This window comes from Xiphophorus maculatus, chromosome 9, assembly GCF_002775205.1.
Source record: "Xiphophorus maculatus strain JP 163 A chromosome 9, X_maculatus-5.0-male, whole genome shotgun sequence".
NCBI classification, from domain to species: Eukaryota; Metazoa; Chordata; class Actinopteri; order Cyprinodontiformes; family Poeciliidae; genus Xiphophorus; species Xiphophorus maculatus.
This window is the reverse complement of record NC_036451.1, coordinates 5,090,575-5,116,409: the sequence shown is the minus strand read 5'-3', so window position 1 is coordinate 5,116,409 and position 25,835 is coordinate 5,090,575. Positions and strand designations below refer to the sequence as shown.

Genomic DNA, 25,835 nt, shown 5'->3' with positions numbered 1-25,835 from the left:
CAGACCTGATTGAAATTTAAAAACAAACAAATGATTGACACTTTGGGTAAAAAAAGGACTAATCAAAGTTTCTTAAAATAGATTTTTTTCCCAAATATTACAGCAAAGGCTGATCTAGTAAAAGAAAGAAATTTCAAAAAATTCCTCTCTTTACAAAAATTGCAAAACAGACTACTTACACAGATGAAGGTAAATAAATTAAAATAAATGTTGCAGGTGCACCTCAATGAATGAGATGATTGAAAAGGAGAATTTATTTCAGCAAATAAATGTAAAAAGCTGATCACATATTTAGATTTATTACACAGAGCAATATATTTAGTTTTTCTAGAAATAAAATTTCATGATTTATTTTCCAAGAAGTTAATTGAAAAATGAGTTAAGGGGAAAAAACCTGGTAGAAAAACTTGCACAATCAAAGTTGATAAGCAGATTAAATCCCCTTTTTTGCCTTATTTAAATATTTATTCATCAAAATTACCTGAGAGAAATGTTTAAGACGTATCTGTTTGTTACAGCTACATCTAAGAGTTTCACGTTTTTGAATTGCATTGCTAAAATAAATTAAGATCTCAGTGACACACCTGTAAAAAAAAAAGTGGAACAAAATGATTCTGAATTTGTCATAAAATTATGAAAAGCAAGATCCAAAAACAAAAATGTAGGTATGAATCCAAATACTACAGAACAAGGAACCACTGGTGGCATACCAGGATGATCTGACAAAGAGCTGACTGACAGAGAGAGAGATACTGTATATGCATGGGAGGTAATTACTGAACAAGAAGGTGGTTGATTAGAAACTGGGAACAGCTGTGAAGGAAGGCAAGTTGAACTTAGGAAGTAAACCAAGAAGATAAAAAGAGAACGATAATGATAAAGACTGCAGATAATAGCTGAACAAAAACACAAAACACCAAAGTACTACAAGTAATCTTAAACCTAAAAAAATAACTGAATATAAAAAGCAAAACAAGACCTTTGGTCCAAAGTTTGTGACAGAATTTTACTAGCTAAATATAATGTCTAGTATTCATATAATAGCTAAAATTGAGGACATTCAGGTTGTGATTGCGAGAGAGTTTTAGATTAGTTTGTAAATGTTGGAATCTGTGTAAACAGAATCAGAAATCTGCTCTTTTGGTCATGGGTCACTTGTGTTAGTTCTTGATGGCAGCTTTCTTTTTGCTTTCTTTTTGTTTTCAATCAGATTATATCTGATTGAAAACAGTTTCCTTGGAACATCCTCACATTAAAATGGAAATCACTGCATGCCTGAGATGCTTTTATCTGTCACAAATGTCACCAGAGATTGTTTTTAGTCCTAATGCTTCATCTCACACCTTCGAAGAGCTTTTAAAAAATGCAGTTTGGGTACTAGTGACAACCCAGTTGTGAGGGGAGATATTAACTTCATGACAGCTCACTAGCTCTTCCTTTGAATGCTTTTGTATGTGGCGGCGTTTATGTCATACAGACAGACTGTGACAATGAGTTGGACAAATGTGTGAGAAAATATCCACATAGTTTAAGAATGTTGTTTTATCTGGAGTAGTTCTCACAAAGATAGATAAGCAGCTGATGGTAATATGATAATGCCACAAAACCTTACGAAACAGGATATCAGGTTTACTTTAAAACTTAAAATAAACTTGTTTAAGGACTTGCAGAGTGAAGAATTGTTTTGTGCATCTTACAGAGCAAATCAAACCCCAGCACATTGTTGGAGAGGACAGCCTTGACAATGACGATGAACCAAGAAAAGGTAAGCTGAGAAATACACAAAGGATTTAATGCACAGCTGATTTACTGTGAATAATTGTCACACTGATGTGTTTGAAGCAGAGATTCCATTTGCATCAGCTGGCGTGACAGCTGCATGAGAAAAGCCATTTTGCTTAAGAGGCTCTGCTGATTAATGAATGTTTCACTTAGACTTTTGAGAAGCTGTCTATTGTGATTAAAAAAACTAGACTTTTATTGAAAAAAAGCTATAAATAGAAAAAAAGACAATGTGTGGAAGATAACGAAAGAGAGAAACAGGTTTGAAAAAAAAAGGGTGTGTCAGAAAAAGAAAGACTTTGGTTTCAAATGAACTCTGTTCCTGCATGTGAAGAAGTCTAATGTTTCTCTTTTTAAAGCTGCATGACTTTAAGTAACAAATAACCAATTCATTTTCCAATGCGTGCATACGCCTTAGAAGGTGTGTCAGAGTTTTCTATATTTAGATGAAATTTAAAACTTTGTATTTTCAAACAATTTCTGACGGTCAACACTAACCAGCTTTAATAAAAGCATGATGGTGTCACTATCCTGTTCCACTGTGGGGACAGTCTGTTCAGTGTAAAACTTTTGTACACGCATTTTGCATATAGGTAATAAAATCGTTTAATTTTGGTGTCTTCTGACCAGCGCACACATATTCTGTATCTAAAAGTTTAAATGAGACTTCTTCTATTGGCATTGGCATCTTTCTTGCATGACAAAAATTTTCACCAGATTCTTGGTCTTGGTTCAGATCTCTTTAGAAACTGTTTTCTAAACTTTTGTGAATTATTTAATCTCAAAAGTCCTCAGAATTTGACTTTTCTTATGCATAGATACAGGTGTTAAGGAATATGTATTAAACAGGGAGCAGACACATGAGGAAAAACACTATAAAATCAACAGATTTTTAAAGATTTAAAAAGTTATTGACTTGATATATATTTGCCTGTTTTGTTCAGGTTGGGCCTCTCTCCATTTCTGCAAGCAAAAAGTGGATTAAAGAGTTAACAATGTTTGAAATCTAACCATGATAAGATTATCGACCATAATCCACCATAATTATCTCACTGTTCTTTTCTGTTATAACGCATGCGAAAGCCATTGCATTTGTAGAGAATTATTAAGAGGAAGTCACTTAGATTAAAATAAAACTACAGGTATGATGGTAGCCAAATACCACAAATGTTTTATGGTTTACTGTTTATCAAGGTCAGATGATAAAATCCAAAACATGTTTGAAAACTCACAAATTGGCGTGATGCGTTGAGAGCTAAATGATGTCTTTGTGAAATTCTTTGGTGTAAAAAAAGAAACAGGATTAGAGAGTAAAGTCCTTTTGTGTTGACTTTCATAGACTTTTTTCTTCATGCCCCATTGTTAGTGACATTTTGTCAGTAGACTCCACTTATCTTTCCTTTCTTTATGTAGGTTTGCGTTTTGCAGCACGTAGTGCAAACCAAGCATGGTTAGTAAAACATAGTTTGTTTTCTCAAGTATTTCCTCCTCTTTCATTTGAAGTTAGGGAAAAAAAAATATTGATACAAATCAAGTTTTCTTGGTCTGACTCATGAGTTGCTTAGCTTGCTCTTTTGTTGTACAATTGTTCACGTTATATAGACCATGGTGGGCTAAATCAGTGATTAATGGCCAGTTTCCAGAATGTTTTAGTTATTTTCTAAGTAACTAAAACTTGAGGTAACTCACTGGCTCCTTAGAAAGCCTCTCTAGTGCTATAGGTGACATGCTGAGGATGAAACAACGCAAGGCACTGACCCATGTGGACCAATCAAAACGGACTACACTTACATTATAAATATATTTTTTAAAAACATGAAAAGGTAATTAACATAATCCATCCATCCATCCATCTATCTCCAGTGAGACATTTCGGGCGAGAGGCAGGGTTCACCCTGGACAGGTCGCCAGTCTGTGGCCACTGTTACCTTTACGTTTTCAAGAGTCCCCTTCACTATCACATATCTCCCTTCTTTATCTGATAGATCATGGCTACAGTCAAATTTTACTGAGTCATGAATTAGAATTGAAACTCCTCTTTTGTTTCCATGTCTGAATGAGCTATATTATGTATTTAAGTAGCCAAAGCCCCTAAGCTTTTCATGTTCCGGTTTAGACAGGTGTGTTTCCTGTAAATAAATTATCTGTGCTTTCTCTTTTTGCATTTTAGTAAAAATTGTTTTGCGTTTAATAGGATTGTTCATATCATTCACATTCAACGAAACAATCTTGATATTATCAACCATTATTTAGATTAGTAAGGTCACCATGCAATATCAGAAAAAGAACCTCCAACAAATAACTAAACGGGCTATTAAAACATAGATGAACAAATAGAACAGAAACTTCCAAAGGTGGAGATGTGTACGGACTTCCCTCGGGGTCCCTGCTGGTGGGGGGAAGGCAAAACACCACACTAAGGTGGGGGCCCTCTCTAGTAGTAGCCTGAGGTCTACTTATACTAGATAAGTCCAACATTTGGTAAACACTACAACAGTTGCTCCATTCGGTATTTGGTTAAATGTCTAACAAAAGACCTATAACAGATAACTTTGGTAACAGAAGAGAGATTGATATCCAAAACTGGGTTGAATCAGGCTGGAAAAGTCAATCAGCTCTTATAATAATACGAACCACCTCCTGTGAGTCGATGTTCAGAGTCGCTGATCCTCACAGCAAGCTTCTCCCTCGCGCGTTGACCTGTATCGGTGTTGTGAATCCGTTTCCATGGCAACAGCGAGTCCAGCCTCTCCTTGGCCAATCTTAACTTGTTTCCTTTTGGAACCCGAGTCAAGCCCAAGCCTGTCTTGATCATATCCGACGCTGTTTCGTCCGCGTCCTCATAGGTCTGTACTCCAGAGTTCCAGAAGATTCTCATCTTTGTGTCTGGAATCTGATACCTTTCTGTTTCAAGGCTGTCTTTAATGGGCCGTATGCTTTGCGTCTTTCTATGACATCCGAAGCATAATCGTTATCAAAATAAAGGCATTTGCCTTCCATCTCCACTTTCTGCTCCCAGGCTTTCTTTAGAACCATTTCTTTTGTGTTGAATTGCAAAAAAATTCACAATTCTAGATCTCGGGGCTGTGTTGGGAGGCGGCCTGGGTACCAATGCTCGGTGTGCCAGCTGTATCCGGAGTTCACTTCCATCTGGTAGCTTAAGCTGTTTATTTAGCAAATCGGTGACAAACTCGGAGACCCATCTACCTTCTTTTCCTTCCGGAACTCCATAGATACGAAGATTATTTCTCCGGCTTCGACTCTCCAAATCCACAAGTTTTGTCGTTCATAGCTACGTCAGGATGCTATTTGTAGACTTCAGCTCAGCATTTAACACCGTCATCCCAGACAAGCTGGTGCTGAAGCTACTCGAGGTGGGGCTGCCCGCTTCACTGTGCCACTGAATCAGAGACTTCCTCACCAACAGGCCTCAGGTGGTGAGAATAAGTGGCTCAACATCGTCCCCACTGGTCCTCAACACAGGCACGCCGCAGGGCTGTGTGCTCAGCCCAGCTCTCTTCACCCTGTTTACACACGACTGCGTGGCCATCCACCTCACCAACACAGTCGTGAAGTACGCGGACGACACAACAGTAGTGGGTCTCATTTCAGACAACAACGAGACCCACTACAGAGAGGAGATTCTGCAGCTCACTCAGTGGTGTTCAGCCAACAACTTGGTGCTGAACACAGGGAAGACCAAGGAGGTCATTGTGGACTACAGAAGGTCCAGGAAGACGGATCACACTCCCCTTCTCATAGATGGAGAAGTGGTGGAACGTGTGGACAACATCAAGTTCCTGGGCCTCCACATCACGTCTGACTTCTCCTGGAACACAAACACCTCCCACCTGGTGAAGAAAGCACAACAAAGGCTCTTCTTCCTCAGGAAACTCAGACGGGCTGGACTTTCCTCACGGCTGCTCGTGAACTTTTACAGGGCGATGATCGAGAGCATCCTCTGCCTCAACATGACTGTGTGGTATGGTAGCTGCACAGCATTGGAGAGGAAACAACTGACACGGGTGGTGAGAACAGCACAAGGCATTGTGGGATGCCCCCACCAAGACCTGGACTCCATTTACACAGGCCGGGTCAAGAAGAGAGCTGGATCCATAGCCATGGATTCCAGCCACCCGGGCCACAGACTGTTTGTGCCGCTGCCATCAGGCAAGCGGTACAGGAATATATGGACTACAACAAATAGACTGAGAAACAGCTTCTTCCCCACAGCCGTCAGAGCCATTACTCCCTGCCGCCCCCCCCTCCCACACATATCATAACCTCGCAGTCATACATACATATCCCCCACCCCCACACAGCCATATTGTTCTGCACTTTGCACTGTCACATTATCTGTACTTTGCCATAATTGGACCTGCTGCTACTTCTTTGGATGGTTGAGTGCCTTTAGTTAATTTAGCTGTATATATTGTTATTATTATTATTGTGTGTTTGCTTATTTTTACTGTATATATTTGACCTTTTGCACGGGAGCTGCAATGGAAATTTCGTTGAATTCTGTTCAATGACAATAAATGCTATCTGTCTGTCTGTCTGTCTGTTCCTTTCTAAAGTCTCAAGCAGCTCATTTTCATTTCCATCGGGTCGGTACCTCGGTGATACTGCCCTTCTGGTTCTGCAGCTCCGCATCATTTCCTGTCTGAATCTGCTGAGATCTTCCTTCATTGTAGCCTTTACGTCTTCTTTGAGTTCTTCTATGTCGTGCTTCATTTTGTTTTTAAACTCTTTTAAGTCTTTTGAAAGAGTCTTGAGACCGTCCAGCAGCGCGTATTGCTGTGGGTCAACGCTAGCTTTCCTCGGGTAGCATTAGCGTCATCTTCACTAGCATCTCCCGACTGTTTGCCATTATCTTGTGTTTTAGTCGTTTTTTCTTTTCGGTCTTGTTAGTTTTCAGCATAGTTTTCGGTTAGTTTCCCCCTTTAAGTGGTTTAGCCTGGAGTTTTGGTAATTATCTGAATTAAGCGAGGGGGAAATTTTAGTTACCGACACGGGGGAGCCTGTTTTTATGCGGCCATCTTGTTGCAGCGTTGACCCGGAAGTCCTGTTGACCTTATTTTCAATGATTTGCTCATGTGATGATGATGATTGTTGTTCTATTTTGGTTTTTAGGTGGAACAGAAAACCAAGATTCAGAGGAGGAGTATAGCCGCACCGCTCAGGCCAGCTGGGTTCAGAGAATGTTCACTTCGCTCTTTAGTGACTCTGCCCTGTTCAATACAAGAGAGGGTCGAGCTGGAAAGGTACACTACTTAAAAGTCAACACAGGTTAGTCTGCATTTTCTTAGCCTAAAATCTCCTTTTATCACCCCACCAGGTGCATAACTTCATGCTGGGCCTGAACCTGAACACCAGCATCCCCTTTTCTCCTACAACGGAAATGTCACATCCTCTGCTTACACCTGAAGATGAAGTGGATGCTGTAACAGGTAAGAAAATAATAACGATTCGCTGTTCACGCTTTACATCAAGACGGTGCAGGATCGTGTTACACAGTTTTACTATGATTCATGATACTTTCACCATTTCTTCTTAATCCATTTAGAGATTAAATTCTGATGCAACCAGAATAATTCAGAAGTCAAAGTTTTGTTCACTTTTTCTCATCTTGTTTTTGATCTCCTTGTGCACTGGACCATTGTTTTATATTGTTTTAGTTTCTAATGATTAAAATGATATATATTTTTTAATGAAATTAGACCTTAGATGCAGTTTTAAAATATTTTATATGGTGATATGTTGTCTTTACATCACTCCAGAAGGTGGTGCTTTGATCTGAAACTTTTGTACAATAAATACCACATTATTCGTCAATTTTATCCACTATTATTACATGGCGTTTTGACATGCTTGCATAAAGGCCTTAGGCTATTAAACTACATGCACTATAGTAAATGTGCCTTGCAAAAACCATTAAATTGTTCACATCTTATCAGATTAAAGCCAAAAACATAAATGTTTGTTTGTTTTTTTCTTATTGAGATTTTAGACCAAGAAAAATTTTCGAAATGTGAAAGAAAACTTTTTGGAGTGCAAACCTAGACATTAGATAATAGATCAAACTCAGTCTAACTGGAAAGTAAGAATCAATCGATTCTCCAGTCTCCAAAGCTTTGATTCGGCCAGTCAAACATATAAGTATTCTTTGGTCTACCGTTCCATTGTAGCTCTGGTTGTGTGTTTAGTGTCATCATCCTGCTTATGAAGTTATCAATGTAAAAAAAGGCATGGAGAATTATGGCTTTTGGTAGGCCCTAGTTGCAAAAATCACAATCTTTATGATTACATTTAAAGTGAGAGAAAACATAAAATTGATAAAACTCTAAAGCATCTCGAAGCCCGTACTCATAGCAGCAAGCTTGTGGCTTCAAGTGTGAATGTTACAACTTTTTAAAAATTGCCCAGAAAATCTGTTCAAGCTGCATTGTGTTCAAGTTACTCAAGGAAAAACAGCAGTAATGAAGTTCAAAGTTAATGTCACTTAGGAATAAGCTCATTTGAATGGATTTGTGCAGAACGATGTCCTCATGATTAGCTTTTGGAAAAACTGTGGCTTGGATTAGGTTACATGATATTACCCAGTTTGTTTCTTCAGTGGAAATATCCTCAGAAACCATTTCTCTTTAGACAAGTTCTATGATGTCATGAGTCAGGATCCAGTGTATTTAGGTGACAAGTTGTGGCAAACATGATGTTATTTCTGTGAAGTTAGAAGTTTACATACATAAGTTTACTTAAAGAGACTTTGTGTTCTTGAACTTGAACTAGATTATCACAGAACAACATTCTCTGCATGTATTATCATTCTTGTATTGTTTAGTCACCATTTATACCATCTGTGTCACTCAAATGACACAGATTGGGTATTTTTTCCTATGAGATCATTTCAAAGGCTGTACTTACTTCTTCCAATTGCATGTGTCATACACCTTGTTTTTCTTCTTTCTTATATTTAGATGGAATAAAAGAAATGTAGTTGTGTCATTCTTTGTGTTTTTGTAGATCCAGATGAGTTTGACCGTATTTATGAACCTCTGGACGTGAAGAGTAAGAAGATCCATGTGGTAGACAGCGGCTTGACCTACAACCTTCCCTACCCACTCCTCCTACGGCCGCAACGCGGTGTTGACCTCATCATCTCATTTGATTTTTCTGCTCGACCGAGCGATTCCAGTCCTCCATTCAAGGTTAGAAACCTCTTAAATCCACTGAAATCAAAACTCGACAAAAACATGATCTAATTAGTAAAAATGTCCCACAGGAGCTGCTGTTAGCAGAAAAGTGGGCCAGGATGAATAAGCTCCCGTTCCCTAAGATTGACCCAAAAGTGTTTGATCGTGAGGGTCTGAAGGAATGCTATGTCTTCAAACCCAAGAAGGGGGAAAAGAATTGCCCGACTGTGATCCACTTTGTCCTGGTCAACATTAACTTCAGGAAATTCAAAGCGCCCGGTAGGTGTGAACATGTGTAAAGACGTTCACAGAGCTGGAAGGATCAATGTTCCAAGAGTATTATCATGGTTACACTAATTTACTGTTAGCGTAAGTGGTAAGTTTGACTCTGGAAATGTGAGGAATTTTGATGTGAAAAGAATGTGGGAATTTAATCATAATCTTTTAGCAGCAGAAAGTGCTTTTTGTTTTTTCCCAAAAGTTACACGCTTTATCTGAGGGCCCCAAAAGGAAGCCATCTGCTCAAGTTCATGGGAGTTTCAAGGAGGAATTGGTGCATATGTACACATGCAAAAATGAGTCACTGTGTCTTCAGTTTTTATGACTCACCCCTGTAATGTATGGCTCCTGTAGGATCCAGGTGCAGCTGAGGAATCCTTCAGTGCAGTGGGAGGGCTGTTTATAGAAACAAACCATATGAGGAGCCATGCAAAGACACAGAATCTCCTCCTTTCCATTCGTGTCTCTTTGCGCTCCTGTTAGTCATCTGCCCATCGACTTTCGAAGCCTGTTTATATGATACCAAACATTTTGTTTTTGCTCTCAAAGCCAAAAGACATCTGAGGAAATGAAACCGTAAATGAAATTCCAGTGTCTGCACTTTCTAACTTTTAACCTGCATGTGGGAGCCTTAGTAGAAAGTTGGAATAAAACTCATAACGGTTCCAATGTAATTCAACATAGACTACATTTGCTAAAACTGCATTCGTGTCAAGAAGTGAGATTATTTATTTCACTTCCTGCTCATGTTTGATCTGCCCACAGGGGTTCCCAGAGTGACTGAGAAGGAGAAGGAGTTGGCTGATTTCGACATCTTTGATGACCCGGAGTCGCCATTTTCGACTTTCAACTTCCAGTACTCCAATGAGGCTTTCACCCGACTTCATGACCTGATGGAGTTCAACACCCTCAACAACCTCGAGGTCAGCTTGGTGATGTTGCAAGACTGGCACAAATGAAATTTCCGCAGCAAGAACCAATTATGATATCGGCAGTAAATTTTGCAATGCGTAAGAACATAAGGTCATGAAGGGATTGGAGAGTGATTCAGCAACATCTTAAATAAGCCGTGTTTATCTATCTTTATTCAGGTCTGTCAGCAAGGAAGTTTCGGATTCCTTAGTATATTATTGGGCAACATCAAAAATTTTAAGAATTACAGAGGAAGTCTGGCTCACGCATGTTTTGATTTGCTTTCAGAGGAATGCTCTTACTTACCCTACTCCATTTGAATCACTTCTGTGCTGAGTGATGATTCATGTTTCACTAGAGATTTTATTTCACCCATACATCACCTATACAGTTTCCTCTGGTAGTAGTCGTTTTTTTCTTGCCAACATTATTTAGTGAAAAGGAATCTAAAGAGTGTGGGCATGGTATGCAGAATCTGCCCTTATTTTCCGTATTTGCAGTTTGCTAGAGATTGTGCTGGGCATTATAGCCAAACATTTCTAGATCAGTAAAATCTGTCCTTCTAGATAAGGCTGTTCTGACAGCATTTTTTCAGGAGTCTTGCAGTGTATTTCAACACAAGTGTATAATTACATGTCATTGCACCATGCATTTTTTTAAAAAGGAGGTTTTCTCCTCGTAATCCCTACAAACGACTGAGACTTGTTCAAGCTTGTCCAGTAATATAGTTGCAAACTAGCACTTTACACGCTAACTGGGTTTGTAAATGGATGAAATTTCTGGAGCTTCATTAAGCAATTGTACAAACCAGCCTCAGATTAAACTTGGTGAAATATCCACAGCTGGGAAGTTTTTTGCATTTACCTTCATTTAAGAAGAAAGTCCCTTTATGTCAACATCTCTGTTTTACGGGAGACCTGGACAAGAAAATACACAACTATGAGCTGAAAATTTTAAATTAATGTGAAAATAAGTCAGTCAACATAATACAGTTTCTAAACTCCCCCAGAGAAGCAAAAGCTTTCACTGTGAGAACATTATGAAGGTTATTCCCCAAACAACATCCAAAATGAAAAAAAAAACACAATTTCTGTCAAATTAAGAAAAAAAATGTATGTACTCTAAACAAAAGACAAATCAAGGACCACAGTGTTTACCCAGTACTTGAAAATATGTCATGGCTCTTGTCTTCTTAGGCACAATGAGGGTCAAGAAACAAGAATTTAATAGGAAACAGTGACGGGTACTTCTCAAAGGATTCGTCATTAATTTAGAGAATTGCCATAAACAGAATCAAAACCCCAAAATTGTGGGCATAAGGAGCATCCAAAAAATTTCACCATATTGAAAAACTTTTAAAAGTCTAAGCATTTTTTTTTACTTATTGATAAGAAAAATGGACTCATCTTGAGACTAAAGTTTTAGTGTAGCCCTCAAATGCTCATGAACTCTGTGAACTCTGAAAGAAATTACATTGAGCCACCAAATACCAAATATAGGTAGGATCATGCTATCTTGATAAGGTCTGAATCATAATTACCTGATGGCAGAAATATGGCCGTCTTCATTTGAAAGGTAGTTGTAAACCGACTGAATAAACTTTGGTGCCATCTGCACAAAGGTCCACTTTGATGTTAGCATATTTTTCCTAGTGCTATTCAGCAAAAATGTAAACTAAGACTGACCCTAAGGTCTCTTAGATCACTTCTGCCGTTTTTCTGCATTGTGACACACCTCATATGATGTGTCATGGATTCTGATGGCAGAATCACAGTCCAGCAGATTTTTATGTAATATGTACAAATACAAAAAGAGAGCTGTTGAAGAGCTAAGGTAGTAAAACAGATTATGGCTGGAGGTTAGCATAGCCAGGGAGGGAGTGATTACTGGAATTAGAAACAAATGAGACCAATTACCTGAACATGAACATCTGGAGGAGAGATTGGCTCCGAGGGAAAATGGCAAGAAATTTAACCAAAACTTTTTATTCACACAAAATAAGGGGACAGAATAATCACAGAAAATTAAAAACATCATGCTATTTTTCTGATTATTTTAATTTGGTTTTGTTATTTTATTGTTAAAAGTAGCATATGACTGATGAGATAAATATATCTCCTTGCTTCCTAAATGTCTAGACTAATAAATATGGATCGTTAAGAAGAAGCACTAACATATGGGAAAACATTTTAGAGTCAGCCAAATATTTTTACCAGCTGTAACTTTATATAAGTCTATTTATTACACGAGTTGTCCCTTTATTTTGGCATTTTTGGGTGTTCTGTGTCACTGTAATTTGTATTTAATTCTTGTATTTGTGCTTTTTGTTGTAGGTTATTAAAGAGGCTATCAAGGATTGTATTGTGGCACAGAAGGAGATTCCCTCAAGCCACTCTCTTTCCTTCTCCCTCAGCAACATCCCTAAAAAGAAGTTTTTCAAAAGAGATCCTGATTCAAACCCCTGGAATCACCTGGGAAAGGATGGCCAGTAGTTCCAGGATAAGACTTTGAATAAAGAGACTTCTTCTAGTCTTGGTGATTTTGCCTTAAAGTTAAGTGTTTAACTTTAGGAAAATGCTCCTGTCCTGATCTACAGGATGACTTGATGTAATTCAGAGATAAGACCTGAGAAAAGTGAACCTTTGTGTGGAAAATCTCTGATGAAAATCTTGGGCTTGGACTCCATTGCGACAGCATTCTTATTTGGTTTTATGTTCACATCTGATTTCTGGAAAAACACAGACGGCTGATAATTATTTCACACCCCACTGCAATTTCATGGCTTCAACTGCAGTCAACAGTGTTGTTAGGGAGATTTTTTTGTTTTATTTTTTGACTTGTCTCTGTCAAATCTTTTTACTCATCTGATTTTTCTGCCAAAGCACAACATTCCCAATAGTTTAGGACACGTCCCTTTGAGCCTTATCAGCATCTTTCCAGAGAAATATTTTGGCGTCCTGTTGCTCGTAAATTCTATTGTCAAATTACTTTAGGAAGCCTCATTTGCCGTTTTTGTGGGCTGAACTCTTTTCGAACTAAATGTGTGGCTGTAGAGCATGTACTTTTTAAAAACATTTTTTTCATTATACTGCCTGTCTTAACTTGTAATCTTGTTTAAAGATATGGATAGGGATCTCATAACTTTTGTTTGTGTGTGATGGTAGCTCCTAAACACGCAACCTGCACCCCCTCTGGATATTTTAAACATCTTAACGATGTTTACCCACCTACGTAGCAGGAGCACTCCCTGCTGCCCGGAAGGGAGTGACAAATTAAAGCTATCATTTTGGAAAAAACAAAACCCATTACCATAGCAACAGCTGTTCACTCTCTTCCTTTAACATTTTGTTTTAGCACCAGTGTAAAATATGTGTTTATTCACCTGACCGGTTTGGTCCAAAATTCAAACTTTCTTTGACAATCTCTTGCTCCAAAAAACAAACAAAAAACAAAATGTTGCTTCTGGATGCTTTAGACTTTGGAATCAAGTGTGGGTGGAGTGGTGTATGCCGTTACAAGTGCAACGATGGCCCTCTATTCAACAATATCGGGTGGAATTTTACACACTACACCTACACCTGCAGCAGTAAAGGGCCTGGAATCTGACACACTACACCTAACGCCTGCAGGGGCCTTAAAGGCTGCAAACACAGAGGGGAGGAATTTTTTACTGAAGCACTTCCAATCTCTCTGCAGTCATGTTTCGACCATGGCTGTCTGGAAACAATCTGAGATAAAGGGTAGAATCAAGCTTCAGGGTTGTGTGATTAGGGAATATTTCTTTTTAGTTTTATTTTTTATTTTTTGTCAATTTGTGTCTTTCTTTAGTTTTATTTATGTTTTTAAAAGTTGTGGTAATCTTGTGTGTTCTTTAAAAAAATGACCTTTTGGGGAAATCATTCATTCACCATTTCAGATAGATTTATAGCAAAGATAAAAAAACATTTTTAGGTCTACACAGTGCCTTGGAGAAGTATTAGGACTGAAAAGTTTCAGTGTATTTTATTGGTTTTTCATATTAGAGCAAGACAAAATAGTAAAGGTACAATTTGAATACTTTGCTATGTATTTTTATTCACCCCACCTAATTTAATACTTTGTTGAAATACCTACTGCTATAATTACATCTGCGACTCTTTTGGTGTTCTTCACCAACAGAGTTGCAACCAACTTTGCACACCTAGCAACTAACATTTTAGCCAATTCTTATTTGGAAAATTTCTTAAGCTCATTATACGGTGAACATCTGTGAAAACGTGTCTTCATATCTTGTTCCAGATTCTCAATTAGAATGAGATCAGGACTTTGACTAGGTATCAAAGTAAGCCGGGTGAAAACATATGCATACATTTGGATTTTTGGCCACTTCGTTTTGCTCTAATGCATAAAATTCCAATAAAATGGTTTGTGTTGTAATGTGACAAAATACTGGAGACTGTAAAGAGGGTTAGAGTTGGCTTGAAATTTGTAGATAAGTTCAAAGTCAATTACAAATCTGAGCCAACAGTGGTTGGCTTTTTAATCACAGAAAACCCTTTAAGGACTTTATACTGGAAACTTATTCATTTGTTTATTTATCTTGCTACTAGATAAATAAACAAATGAATAATCTCAATAATGCTCAATAAGCATTATTGAGATTATTTTAGACTAATTCTGTTGATTCAATGGCCACAAATATTTATAAAAATATATTTATACTCAATATTTCTTCTTAATAAACTCAAGATTGAAAATAATGACAGTTTGAGTAAAACCTTCATATTACAAATATCTTGATCTCATTATTTCTTTTTTTGGGTTTGTTTTAAACAAAACCTTCTGGCTTTTTTATGCTGCTTTATTCACCGTTCTCACCCCCCTGCGTAAAAGACAATGAATAGGGGGCCTTCCTCAGTGTAATCTGTTGGGTTAAAGCAATGATGATTTTTTTTTCTGCTTCCAATCTGCATTTAAAGCAGGGTTCAAGTTGTTGTGTTGTTTTGTTTTTTTGGAAATTTTATTGTAAGATTAATTTCTTTTGACAACGTTTACATGTAACAAACTGAAAGGTTAGTTCTTTGATTTGAGATATGAACAGTCATTCTCCTGTGATCATTTAACTGTATTATAACTGGTGAGGCATGCCATCCTTAACTGTTGTGCTTGTGTTAAGAATGGTTAAAAAAAAGGAGAGAGGACCGTTTCTTCTCATGATGTTTTCTATTAAAATATTTGACATCTGTGAGAATCCTTGTGAAATAGCAACTCTGCAAACTCCCATCAAGTTCAGTTTTCTTTAGTTTTGTTTCTTTTCACGTCACATAACTAACATGAACAGTCACATGGTCCAGCAGATATTTAGACTGAGCTTTTAAATGCCTTAAACTTTGTTCATGTGCTGAATTTGAATTACATGTCATGGGATTAGGAGTTCCTGATTTGTTTCAATGAATTTATATCCCCTGTGGGGATCCCATTTCAAAACCTCTGCCCTATTTAAAACCTGCCTTGTAAGCTTGGATAACAAGCCAGAAGAAAGACAGAGCTTCCGAACTTTAGAGCTTCAGTGAATACTTGTTACAAAATTCAGTACTCTAAAAAGTATGTTATTTATTTAATTAAGTGTTCACTGAAAAGGTAAATACCAAAAATTAACATTGTTTTCCTGTTTAAACAAAATATATGGAAGAGGATTATTACCACTAAAGAAAGTCAGAATTCTGAGGAAAACAGTCAATTTTTTTTTTCAGTGGCCCTAAACCTCAGTTACAATATACATCAACAAAGATGTATGTTATAACTATGGAAAACGTTAAGATACCCAATAATAGCTAGGGTCAACTAACCACAGTTTCCGCTCTAAGATGATTGAGGAGTTTCTTGCATGTTTCACTTGTTTCAAGTCGTCCCAGAGGATCACTATGAAATTAAGTTCTTTCCATATTATAAGCTTTAGTGGGTTAACTGGTATGTTTTAAATCACTGTTATGTTGCAGAATCCAGTCCAGCTTTTGCATCAGTAGCATATACGAATCATGACACTTCCACCTCCGTGGTCACAATTCAGTCTCTTATTTTCCCTTGAATTCTGTATTTATCCCAAATATTTCCACTGGTTTTTTTTTGCCCAAATAATGAAATCTATTTCCAGAAGTCTTTGCCTGCATTTTCTGTGGAAAACTACCATGAAAGTTTGCCACAGAGAAGACATGACTGTAAAGCAAATCATACAAGCCAGTGGTTCCCAAAGTGTGGGGCGCGCCTCCTAGGGAGGACACGGGAAGCGGTATGGATGAATGAATAAAGAAAAAAAAAACAGTTACACAAAAGTATTTCACTGTAAAGATGGTTTGTAGTTTGTTTTGTTGCAACCTGAAGTGTGAAATAAACTTCAGTGGAGTTTCAAAACAAAATATGTGTATAGGTTAATGTCTGGTTGAACGATGTGTGTTCCCAGTTGATTTTTTTTTCTTTTTTGGGGGGGATTTTATTGTAATCCATAGGGGGGCACAGAAAATCTTTGGGAACCACTGATATACACAATGACAAGAGCTTGCTGTGGACCCTTTGATGACAATTGTGGGTTTTTTGTATACCAGTTAGCATCTTGCAGTCTGCCTTTGCTTAGATGGCTAAACCTTGTTTTAAAAATCCTCCACTTTTCATAGTGGATGGCTGTTTTTTTTTTCCATATTTCAATTTTGGTTTTTTACATCTTTTACCAGTCCCATAAGCTTCTACACTCCTTTTTCTGAAGGTTGTACACAAGTGTTTTATCTCTCTTCAAAAGTCAAACATAAACTAGATCGACCGTCCGTAGAGTCATGGTCACTGTCAGGAATTTTAGGGACTGCTTCCTTCAAAATGTTTCAGCTTCCTTTTAGTAAAGAAACACATCACTTGTGAGAAATCCCCAGTGTGAAGAAGTTATCTGTTCCAGGAAAATAGCTGGATTCTTTTCCTTCAGAATTGTCATCAGTGCACAGCAACCTTCACAATTATTCTCACCCTTTGTAAAAGATAAGCCCCAAACAAATGGGTTTCTATGAAGACTATGACCTCTTGTCCACTTTCTTTGATTTTTTTGGCATTACTATTATTCAATAGTATTCTGACAGGAAGCACAGAGAGAGAAGGGGAGGGCATGTAGCAAATGACTTGGGAATTGAACCTGGGTCAGCTGCATTGAGGACCTTCTGGATAAACATTGATTAAAGGGAAGTCTGATTCCGAGTCTGGAAGCAAAAGATAAAGACAAAAATGACAAAAAAAATCTTTTCCACAGTATTTCATTTTACTGTGCTTTGAAAAAGTATTCCCACCCTTTGAATTTTTTAAGGGTTTTGTCAAATATCTACAAAAATTAGATATAATGTAAATTTTACTGGGAAATTTTATTAGAATTTTATGAGGTAGATAGAACACAGTATCATTACGTGACCTCTAATCTTTTATCCATTAATGAAACCCATTGCAACCAGTTTCCCAGTTTGTGACTACATCACAAACTGACAGAAATGAGCCAACAGGCTGAGCAGCGAGCGCATTAATCATCATGAATTCTTTTTGAATGAGAGGCAAGAAGGCATTCACATTTAGATTTTTTATTTTTACCTTCATGCAAAGCTATGTGTGAGAAAAAATCCCTAACATGGTACGGTAGTGACAGCATCATGCTGTGGGAACACAAAACCAGGTCAGAGTCAATGGGATGACGAATGAAACTAAGTATGGACAATCATTTTAAAAAAATTAGATTATGAAAGACTTGAGATCTTCCAGCAGTACAATATAACACTATATGCTAAACCAAAGCATATAGTGTTATATTGGCCTAGTCAAAGTTGAGGCATAAATTCAATTGATAATCTGTTAGGACCTTCCAGGATGCTCTGCATTACATACGACAAACCAAAGAAGTGAGTGAAGAAATATAAAAACCTAGTTTCCTCAGAAAACTTTCAGTAAAGAAAAACTTAAATTTCAATCTGATTTAAATACCAGCAGATTCACATGTGATTACCGAATAAAGAGAGCCACCCACAGTCTCACCCAAAGCAGGGGCCTGCTCCAACGCAGCACCCATGAAATCATTACATTCCCCAATTAAGACATTATTCAGAAGGAATATTCCCCTCGTGTAAGAGTACTAATTATGTGATTAGGATTGATTGCATAATCTCAGCATAGGCCCGAGTGCTGACACGGAAGCACCTGTTGCCCTTAGATCTGCTCTGGCATCAAAAACTGGCAGATTTTTAAAGGTTGCAAATCAGTTCAGGGTGGTCTTAAAACAGATAATTGGGCTACAGGGGAAAATTAATCTTAATGATATCATTATTCCTAAGCTTTATTTGATTTGCACGCTCCCCAGAAGGCTACATGTGAGATTGCATCCTCACCTTCTGATGTTCTGAGTCATTTACACACCACAGGCAGGTTGGGACATTGCACAAAGACCAGAGCGAGGACACTCACGACCAATGCATGAAAAGTGGTTATGTGTGAGCTAGTGTGATGCTAGTGTGATTACGGCAGGGAGTGGAGGAAAGAAAGGTGTTTGTGCATTACTGTCATTCAACCGTTAGGACTGCAAGAGAGAAATGAATGATTGATGAGTGTGTGGTGAATAAAACTGTCCTCTATCTCTGTTCAAACTTTACCGTCAACCTTGTTCCTGTCCAGAAAGTCCAGTGCGCAACACTTCTCGTACTTGTGCATGTTAACTGGAAAGGGCATCAGTCAATATTATCATTTCTCCTCCTGATTCAAAGGGTCAGCAGTCTAGACAGGGGCAATAGGGAATTAAAATTCCACTTCCAACACACACACACACAAAAAAACATGATCAACGCACACACACACGAAAACATGATCAAAGAAAAGGTGTGCCCTTCTTTTATTCACTTCCCAGAAGAAGCCTGAGTGATTTTTTTCTTGGTGACGATTTTGTGCCAGTAAGCTATTTTCCCTAGAAGCATCATAAAAACCCATAATATTTGCAGCTGGCAGTTTTTCCATTTTCCATTCGATTTTAAGTAATAATTACTTGTGTGAGTGAGAGTCTTATGGCAGCATGCAGAGTTTGAATCACTTTCTGCAAAAGCACGCGATGATATGAATCAGAAAAAGCCTGAGATCATGTCGCTGGCGGTGGTCTGCACAGTCGGATTGATCCAGTTGCTAAAACCTTCCATTGACTAGGCAGTAGTGGTCAGAACACTGACTAAACACACAGGCAAAGATAAACAAGGGAACATTCCAGCAAGTTCCCAAATTTCATCACTGCTCCTCTTCCATCTGGATGCTATTACACTGAACACTCTGATACTCTCAGGAGAAATACATGCAAGAGTGAGACTCAATCACTGATCTCAGGTTATTAGCAATATAAATCAAAGGCACAAAAAGTCAATGATGTGCCAAATTAAGCTCCTTATTGTCTTTTGTTGCTTAAGAAAATACAGTATATACTCAGACTAGTAAATTATCTTCTGCGTTTAGTACAAGGCAGTTGAGATGCAAAGCTACACAGTCAAATTAAAGCTAGTGAAGGAAAACTGGTGTGAAAAATGGTTACATTATGAGGACCATAAGCTATAGTTCACACAAACACATATACACCCATACATGAGCATATACATGTATGTATGTATGTATGTATGTATGTATGTATGTATGTATGTATGTATGTATGTATGTATGTATGTATGTATGTATGTATGTATGTATGTATGTATGTATGTATGTATGTATGTATGTATGTATGTATGTATGTATGTATGTATGTATGTATGTGTATATATATATAAAACATATTTAAGTCTTATAAGACATATTTAAGTCTTATAAACTTTAAGTCTTATAAACTGTATTTTTACTCTCATTTAAAGTATTGCTACTTTTATTTGAGCATATTTTTGTGTAAACCATCCACCACTGACAGAAAGAAAGGTTTACGTAAATTTTATTATTAAAGAGGTTTTATTTTTATGCTTTATTTGAAAGTGAAATTTAGTTTTTGAAACAATTAAAATTAACTCCTTGTCTTTGCTTTAGCACTGCAGTGAAAACAGTCTAAATTATTATAACAAAACCACATTAAGCTAAAAAATATAAGAAATGTGTTTGTCAGTGACAAGGCTTTAGTTTATCGTCCTGAAACAAAATAAACTAAAGCCTTTCATCCATAAATCTATCTATATAAATAGATAGAAATATATAGTAAGAATAATAAAGTAATGTATTGTATAATCGATGAATCGTCAACATACATTGTTCCCAGTTGTCCCTCTATTTATTAGGCTTGTGCGCCCTCTAGCGTCACGTGTATAAGCTCTCACCGTCTCCACTTGTAGCGTCTTACTTTGCCGGTTAGATGGCGCTAGTGAGTAAACTGGAGCCAACAAACACCTCACAAAAAGGAAGAGGAAGCAGCCAGAGGAAGTCGTCTGTCTTCCTGTCTCTGACATCCGCGTCAAAGACACATAAAAAAACACACAAAAAAGGCCAAATTAAAGCTTAAAACCGCCTCCCTCTTCAGATTCAGAGTCGGACATTTAAATAGCACCAGCCATGTCGAAGAACACAGTGTCCGCCCGTTTCAGGCGAGTGGACGTGGATGAGTACGACGAGAACAAATTTGTGGACGAGGAGGACGGCGGAGAAAATCAGTTGGGTCCTGACGAGGCAGAGGTGGATTCCTTCATCAGACAATATCCTTTATATTATAAGCATTCAGAACTGGTACTTTGACGGTACATGAAGGATTAAGCGAATATTATTTTTTTACGTTTTTTGATACGTTTCTTTTACGTGTACTTCCATAAGTTTCTGCTGCTACCTGAATGATTGGCCTGCTAGCTAAACACCCATCACTGTACAGACTTGCCTGACGGTCACATTCCAGGGATTGCTGCTCCAGACTTCCGACACAAGTTCTTGCAAATTTCCCCTTGAAGTAATTTTTTTATTTGCCACATTCCAAGCACGCACAAACTTTAATGTATTTTGTGATAGACAGACACAAACTAGCGCTAAAGTATGAAATGAAAACTGAAGAATCTTAAAAGTGTGGAATGCATTTGTTTTCATCATCTCTAGGTCTATGCATTGTTGAAGCACCAGGTGGAAGCCTTAAAGCTAAATAATTTTATTCTACAGGAGCCGAATAGTGACCAGTTTCTGATGTCCCATTAGGACATGCCTAAAGTATCAGGATTATGGATTATATATATTTATTTATGCTAAATGTTTATAATTATCATTACTTTTAGGCAGCGCAAGTCCCTGCAGAGTGTGTGCATCCTTAACCTTCCATTCACAGGGAATCTCATAGAGGCATTACATGCAGTCCTGAAGAACCCACCAATCAATACAAAGAATCAGAACGTCAAGGTTACTTGCTTTAATTTATTTAAATAATGTTCTTGCAAACTTTGTAACGTGACCACATTTAATCATAATGCATTTTACTCATACACTGACAGCAGACTGGTCATTTGTGTTTTAATAAGCTGAGATGTTTTTTTTTTACTGCAATCTTAAAATTGAAAATTTGAGTTATAAGGAGAACTGTTTGCAAAATTATTAATGGCATACATAATTCCAGCATCAGATTATACTTGGTGTTTCTCAGGATTTATCATGTTAGCATTCTAATAGCATCTGAGTGAGTTTGTGGTAGCTGTGTTCTGTAAATGTTCCTCTTTCCTGATCAGGATCGAGCTGAGGGTCTAGTGCTGAAGGTGCTCAGTGCCTTCAAGAGCAGTGATATCGAGAAAGCGGTGCAGTCGCTCGACAAGAACGGGGTAGACCTGCTGATGAAATACATCTACAAAGGGTTTGAGAGACCCTCAGAAAACAGCAGCGCCGTCCTGCTGCAGTGGCACGAAAAGGTAAATATTCCCAAACTATTTTGTAGCTATTAATTGTTGTCTGGATAACTGGATGTCTACGTATTCTTGAAAAGTCTTCGGAACGTTTTTTTAAGTCTGGAAAGATGATCAAGATTAAGCTTCTTGTATTATCAAACTTAAGACCACTTAAATCTCAATTCTTTCACATTATTATGTGTGCCATCACATTTTCAAATAGTTTTATGTAATATTCACATTTTCAGTCAAATCAAATTTTGTTTTAATCATCTGGAAGCCAAAATCATCTAAATAACCAGGAAACAACAGGACGCTTATAAGTCTGTGAAATGGAAGTATGTAGTTTGTTTTGCTTTTTCTGTTCAATTACTAACATAAATGCTATTGTTGATAATATCCAAATTTAATAAAACACATAGCTAAAATCCTATTAACTGACTTGTCAATAAAGATTTTTTACTATTTGTTACAGTGGAAAAATCTGCCAGATTTAATTCCATGATTTTAATTTGTGTTGTGTTTTCAGGCTCTGACTGCTGGAGGTGTGGGCAGCATCGTCAGGGTACTAACGGCGAGAAAAACGGTCTAAAAGCAGAGCGTAGAGGCACGTCACATCACTGACACGCTGCACTGTTCCTCTACCAGAAGGCAATGAAGCTGAAAGGAAAACCAGATTATTGTTCTTTTTACCCACTGAGATGCTGATTTACTTGAGGCAAAAATGTAGGACTTGAAATGTGGGTCAGAGTGGGTTTGAAAGCTGATTTTCTTTTTTTCCTTCTTTTTCAATCATCACAGCCTAAAGTCCTTACAGGGTGCTAAAAATACCTTCCTACTACATCTATGTGCTGATCCTTTTCCACCAGTGATGCCCAACTCTGAGATCAGTGTTCGTAAAAAGCAGGGTACCTCTGCATTTTAGCAGAAACGCTGGTGGAACTTCAATAATCAAACCTTTTCTGTTCGTATTTGTTCTGCGTTATGTTGTTTTAGCTTCACTTCCGGGTGAATAAAAGCAGTAAATCCTCTGAGAGTAACACTCGAGCCGTGGGCGTCTGCAGAAAAGCACAGTTTCAGATGGGAGGTGATAATATGAGCCACGGGGGTCGGCATTCACCCTGGGGGGCTGCTGGGAGAGGATTAATACCCACGATGCATCTCATGATAATCCCACTTTGCAGTTTTCTCACATCCATATGCTCCCCTCTGCTACTGAACAGGGCATTGTGTGGCTAAACGGTACTGTTTACAGGAGACGCGTTTTCAGGAAACTACGTCCCAATGAGAATATGTGATTATATTTTAAGATTAATTTAACCATAAAAAAAATTCAGCATTATTCTTTACTTAGTAATTTTCCTCATATCCCCATTAAATTGAAATAAAAAATAAACAGTTTTCCACAGAAAGCTTATCTGTTGCAGATTAGATTTTTGTTTTGCCGTATATCTAGAGGGGATTTAATTGAGATGTTTATATTGTCTGCATGATCCCATTTTTGAAATTTAAAATTATACATCTCATACCTGTCTTTTCTACATATTTTGCCACAAATATAAGTTTCTTTTTTGTATTAAGTTTCAAGTTTATTTCCTGCTTTATGTGCTTTAAACATCCTCTTCACTGTAGATTCTTTAACAACCACAAAGTAACAAGACTAAAGTACATTTTATAAGATGTTTTGTCTGCCTTATAGGGTAGACTATCTGTTGCCAAATCCTTTGTTTTTCTTTAATCTGAATTAAGTAGCCTATTTAGGAGGCTATTAGCTGAGCTTGTGTATCAGATGCAAGGTCTGTTGTGGTTCAACATGTTGCAGTTTTGAGAAAAGTAAGTTTCAGTGAGTAAACACTCAGTGAAGTTTACTTACTTTATCCAGTATTTTACTCTCTGGTTGCTATTTGAATATGGATTATGTTTTCATTTAGTAACCAATAATGATGCATCCAAACATTAGATACAGTTTCCAATGCAGTAATAAGACTTGACGTGAAGCCAGAGATGTCTGATGATTTCCTCTGCTTCATGTAGTTCTTCTGTGATGCTCTTCAAGCCTGGAGGTGAGAAGACAAGGAACAGAGCAAACCTATGTGCTAACTGCCTTACTCAAATGTTTCTTTTTTTATGTCTGTGCTTTTTTTGGAACAAAAATAAAAAGTATGACTGCTGATCATATTTTCATCTTGATGTTTTTATTGTGTTTTATATAATTAGCCCACAGTTTCTGATGGCTTAGAAAAACATCCTAGAATTGTCATATTTTTATGGGTCGCAAGTGCATCACACTCACCTAAAGGCAATTCAGATTGGCCAATTAATATTCTCACAGCCAAATTTTTTAGATTGTCATTCATTAAGCAGAAAAGATTTTGCTTTTCAGTTACATTTTCAGACTTTCTTGTTTACACTTTAACAGATTTCAGCTCAAATGTTAATGTCCACATTTTTGCAGATGATCTGGTGATGCTTACAAATGCAAAAAAAAGTCTAAACTTCTTTGAAGAAAAAAAGAGGAATTTGTGGTATTTGTTTTGGTATGTGACACTGATTTTGACACATCCCAGGACTGTGGGGTGTTTAACACAAGCAGAGAAACAATGTCAATGGTGTGGTTGTTTTCTTCAATATATTGAATGGGTTGAAAAAATATATTGAGTTTTGTCCATATTTGTGCATCGTGACAATGATCATCTTCAAAATTTTAAATGCATACATCAGTAGTTTGTGTTGCTAGGTTGACTTCTGCTACAGGCATGAATATTTAGTTTTTTCAGTGTAGTTTGAAATTTTTATTACAAAACCTAATAAAATTAGGAGAGGTACTGCATCACAATTGGAGCTAAAGCATTATGTACAAGTTAAAATAAAATACATTCCGGTAATTCCTGGAAAGAAAAAAAGTGTTGCTGATTGAGCAGTTTCCATGACAACAAAACAGATGAAAACTATCTGGGAACCTCTAATTTCCAACATGAGCACCATGCATCTCTACTAGTAAATGAAGTTCAGTTATGTTGATGTTCAAGCACTTTCCAGTAAAGTAACATTAGGTAGTTGGAATTACACATTGACTATAAGGAAACTGATCTTATAAATACATTTGAATGATGTGGGAAAATGTGAAGTCAAAATATAAAAAAACTAAAATAATTGACTCCTTACAGACTGGCAGAGCTTATAGGGATTAGAGGTTTTATCCCCGTTTCCTCAGTCTCTTTCATATTCCCATTAATGTTACATCCATACATCGTCAGAACTGTAGCCGCTTACTGTCCTCGCACACACTTAACATCAGTCTTTCAGTTTTCATACTGCGGTGGCCAAAAGTCCAAACACCACATCATATCACTCTCACCACACTGTTGTTCCGCAAGCTGAAGGAGCATTTCAACCACACATCTTCATCTCACGTCATTTAAAGTGCTCTCAGTAAGGGTAGGCAGAGACAGCGATGTATACGATGAAGGTCGTCTGGTACTCGATGGCACCGTCCTCGCTGTAAGAGAGCGCTCGCACCTTCATGCGGTATGTGTGCGGCTCTCGCAGCGGCCGCGTGGTGAACAAAACACCCTTCATGTTCTCGTCTCGGAGGGCGAAAGGCAAGGTGACGTCCTCGTCCACCACCAGGAAGGTGGTTCTGGGGTGCATCACGCCATCCTGTGTGTAGGCCACCAACCTGATGAGATCCTGGTTGGCTGCGATGCCAAAAGGCAGAGACAGCAGCTTGTACTCCAGAGCATATGGACTCAGTGTACACTCCAGGTCGTTCAGTGGGCAGTTCTTCAAACAGAACCTACAAGGTGAAAACCGT

General features: G+C 37.7%; 3 protein-coding genes across 3 annotated transcripts in view; 2 read left to right on the top strand and 1 right to left on the bottom strand.

The window, feature by feature from the left end:
• pla2g4a (phospholipase A2 group IVA) overlaps positions 1 to 15,694 on the top strand; it is a 31,747-nt gene extending 16,053 nt beyond the window's left edge. Inside the window, exons 13-19 of the mRNA XM_014470563.2 lie at positions 1,700 to 1,765; positions 6,916 to 7,046; positions 7,121 to 7,232; positions 8,806 to 8,990; positions 9,065 to 9,254; positions 10,020 to 10,177; positions 12,500 to 15,694. Coding sequence (XP_014326049.1) covers positions 1,700 to 1,765; positions 6,916 to 7,046; positions 7,121 to 7,232; positions 8,806 to 8,990; positions 9,065 to 9,254; positions 10,020 to 10,177; positions 12,500 to 12,658 — 1,001 coding nt within the window. The 3' untranslated portion in view covers positions 12,659 to 15,694. The remainder of the gene's footprint in view (positions 1 to 1,699; positions 1,766 to 6,915; positions 7,047 to 7,120; positions 7,233 to 8,805; positions 8,991 to 9,064; positions 9,255 to 10,019; positions 10,178 to 12,499) is intronic.
• A 4,876-nt stretch (positions 15,695 to 20,570) lies between these two features.
• arpc5 (actin related protein 2/3 complex subunit 5) lies at positions 20,571 to 24,199 on the top strand. Its single transcript, XM_005803896.2, has 4 exons — positions 20,571 to 20,863; positions 21,473 to 21,545; positions 21,869 to 22,045; positions 22,551 to 24,199. Exons 1-4 carry the CDS (start codon positions 20,724 to 20,726, stop codon positions 22,611 to 22,613), a joined length of 453 nt encoding a protein of 150 aa, XP_005803953.1. The 5' UTR covers positions 20,571 to 20,723; the 3' UTR covers positions 22,614 to 24,199.
• hmcn1 (hemicentin 1) overlaps positions 24,195 to 25,835 on the bottom strand; it is an 82,410-nt gene continuing 80,769 nt past the window's right edge. The window contains exon 107 of the mRNA XM_023339534.1: positions 24,195 to 25,817. Coding sequence (XP_023195302.1) covers positions 25,451 to 25,817 — 367 coding nt within the window. The 3' untranslated portion in view covers positions 24,195 to 25,450. The remainder of the gene's footprint in view (positions 25,818 to 25,835) is intronic.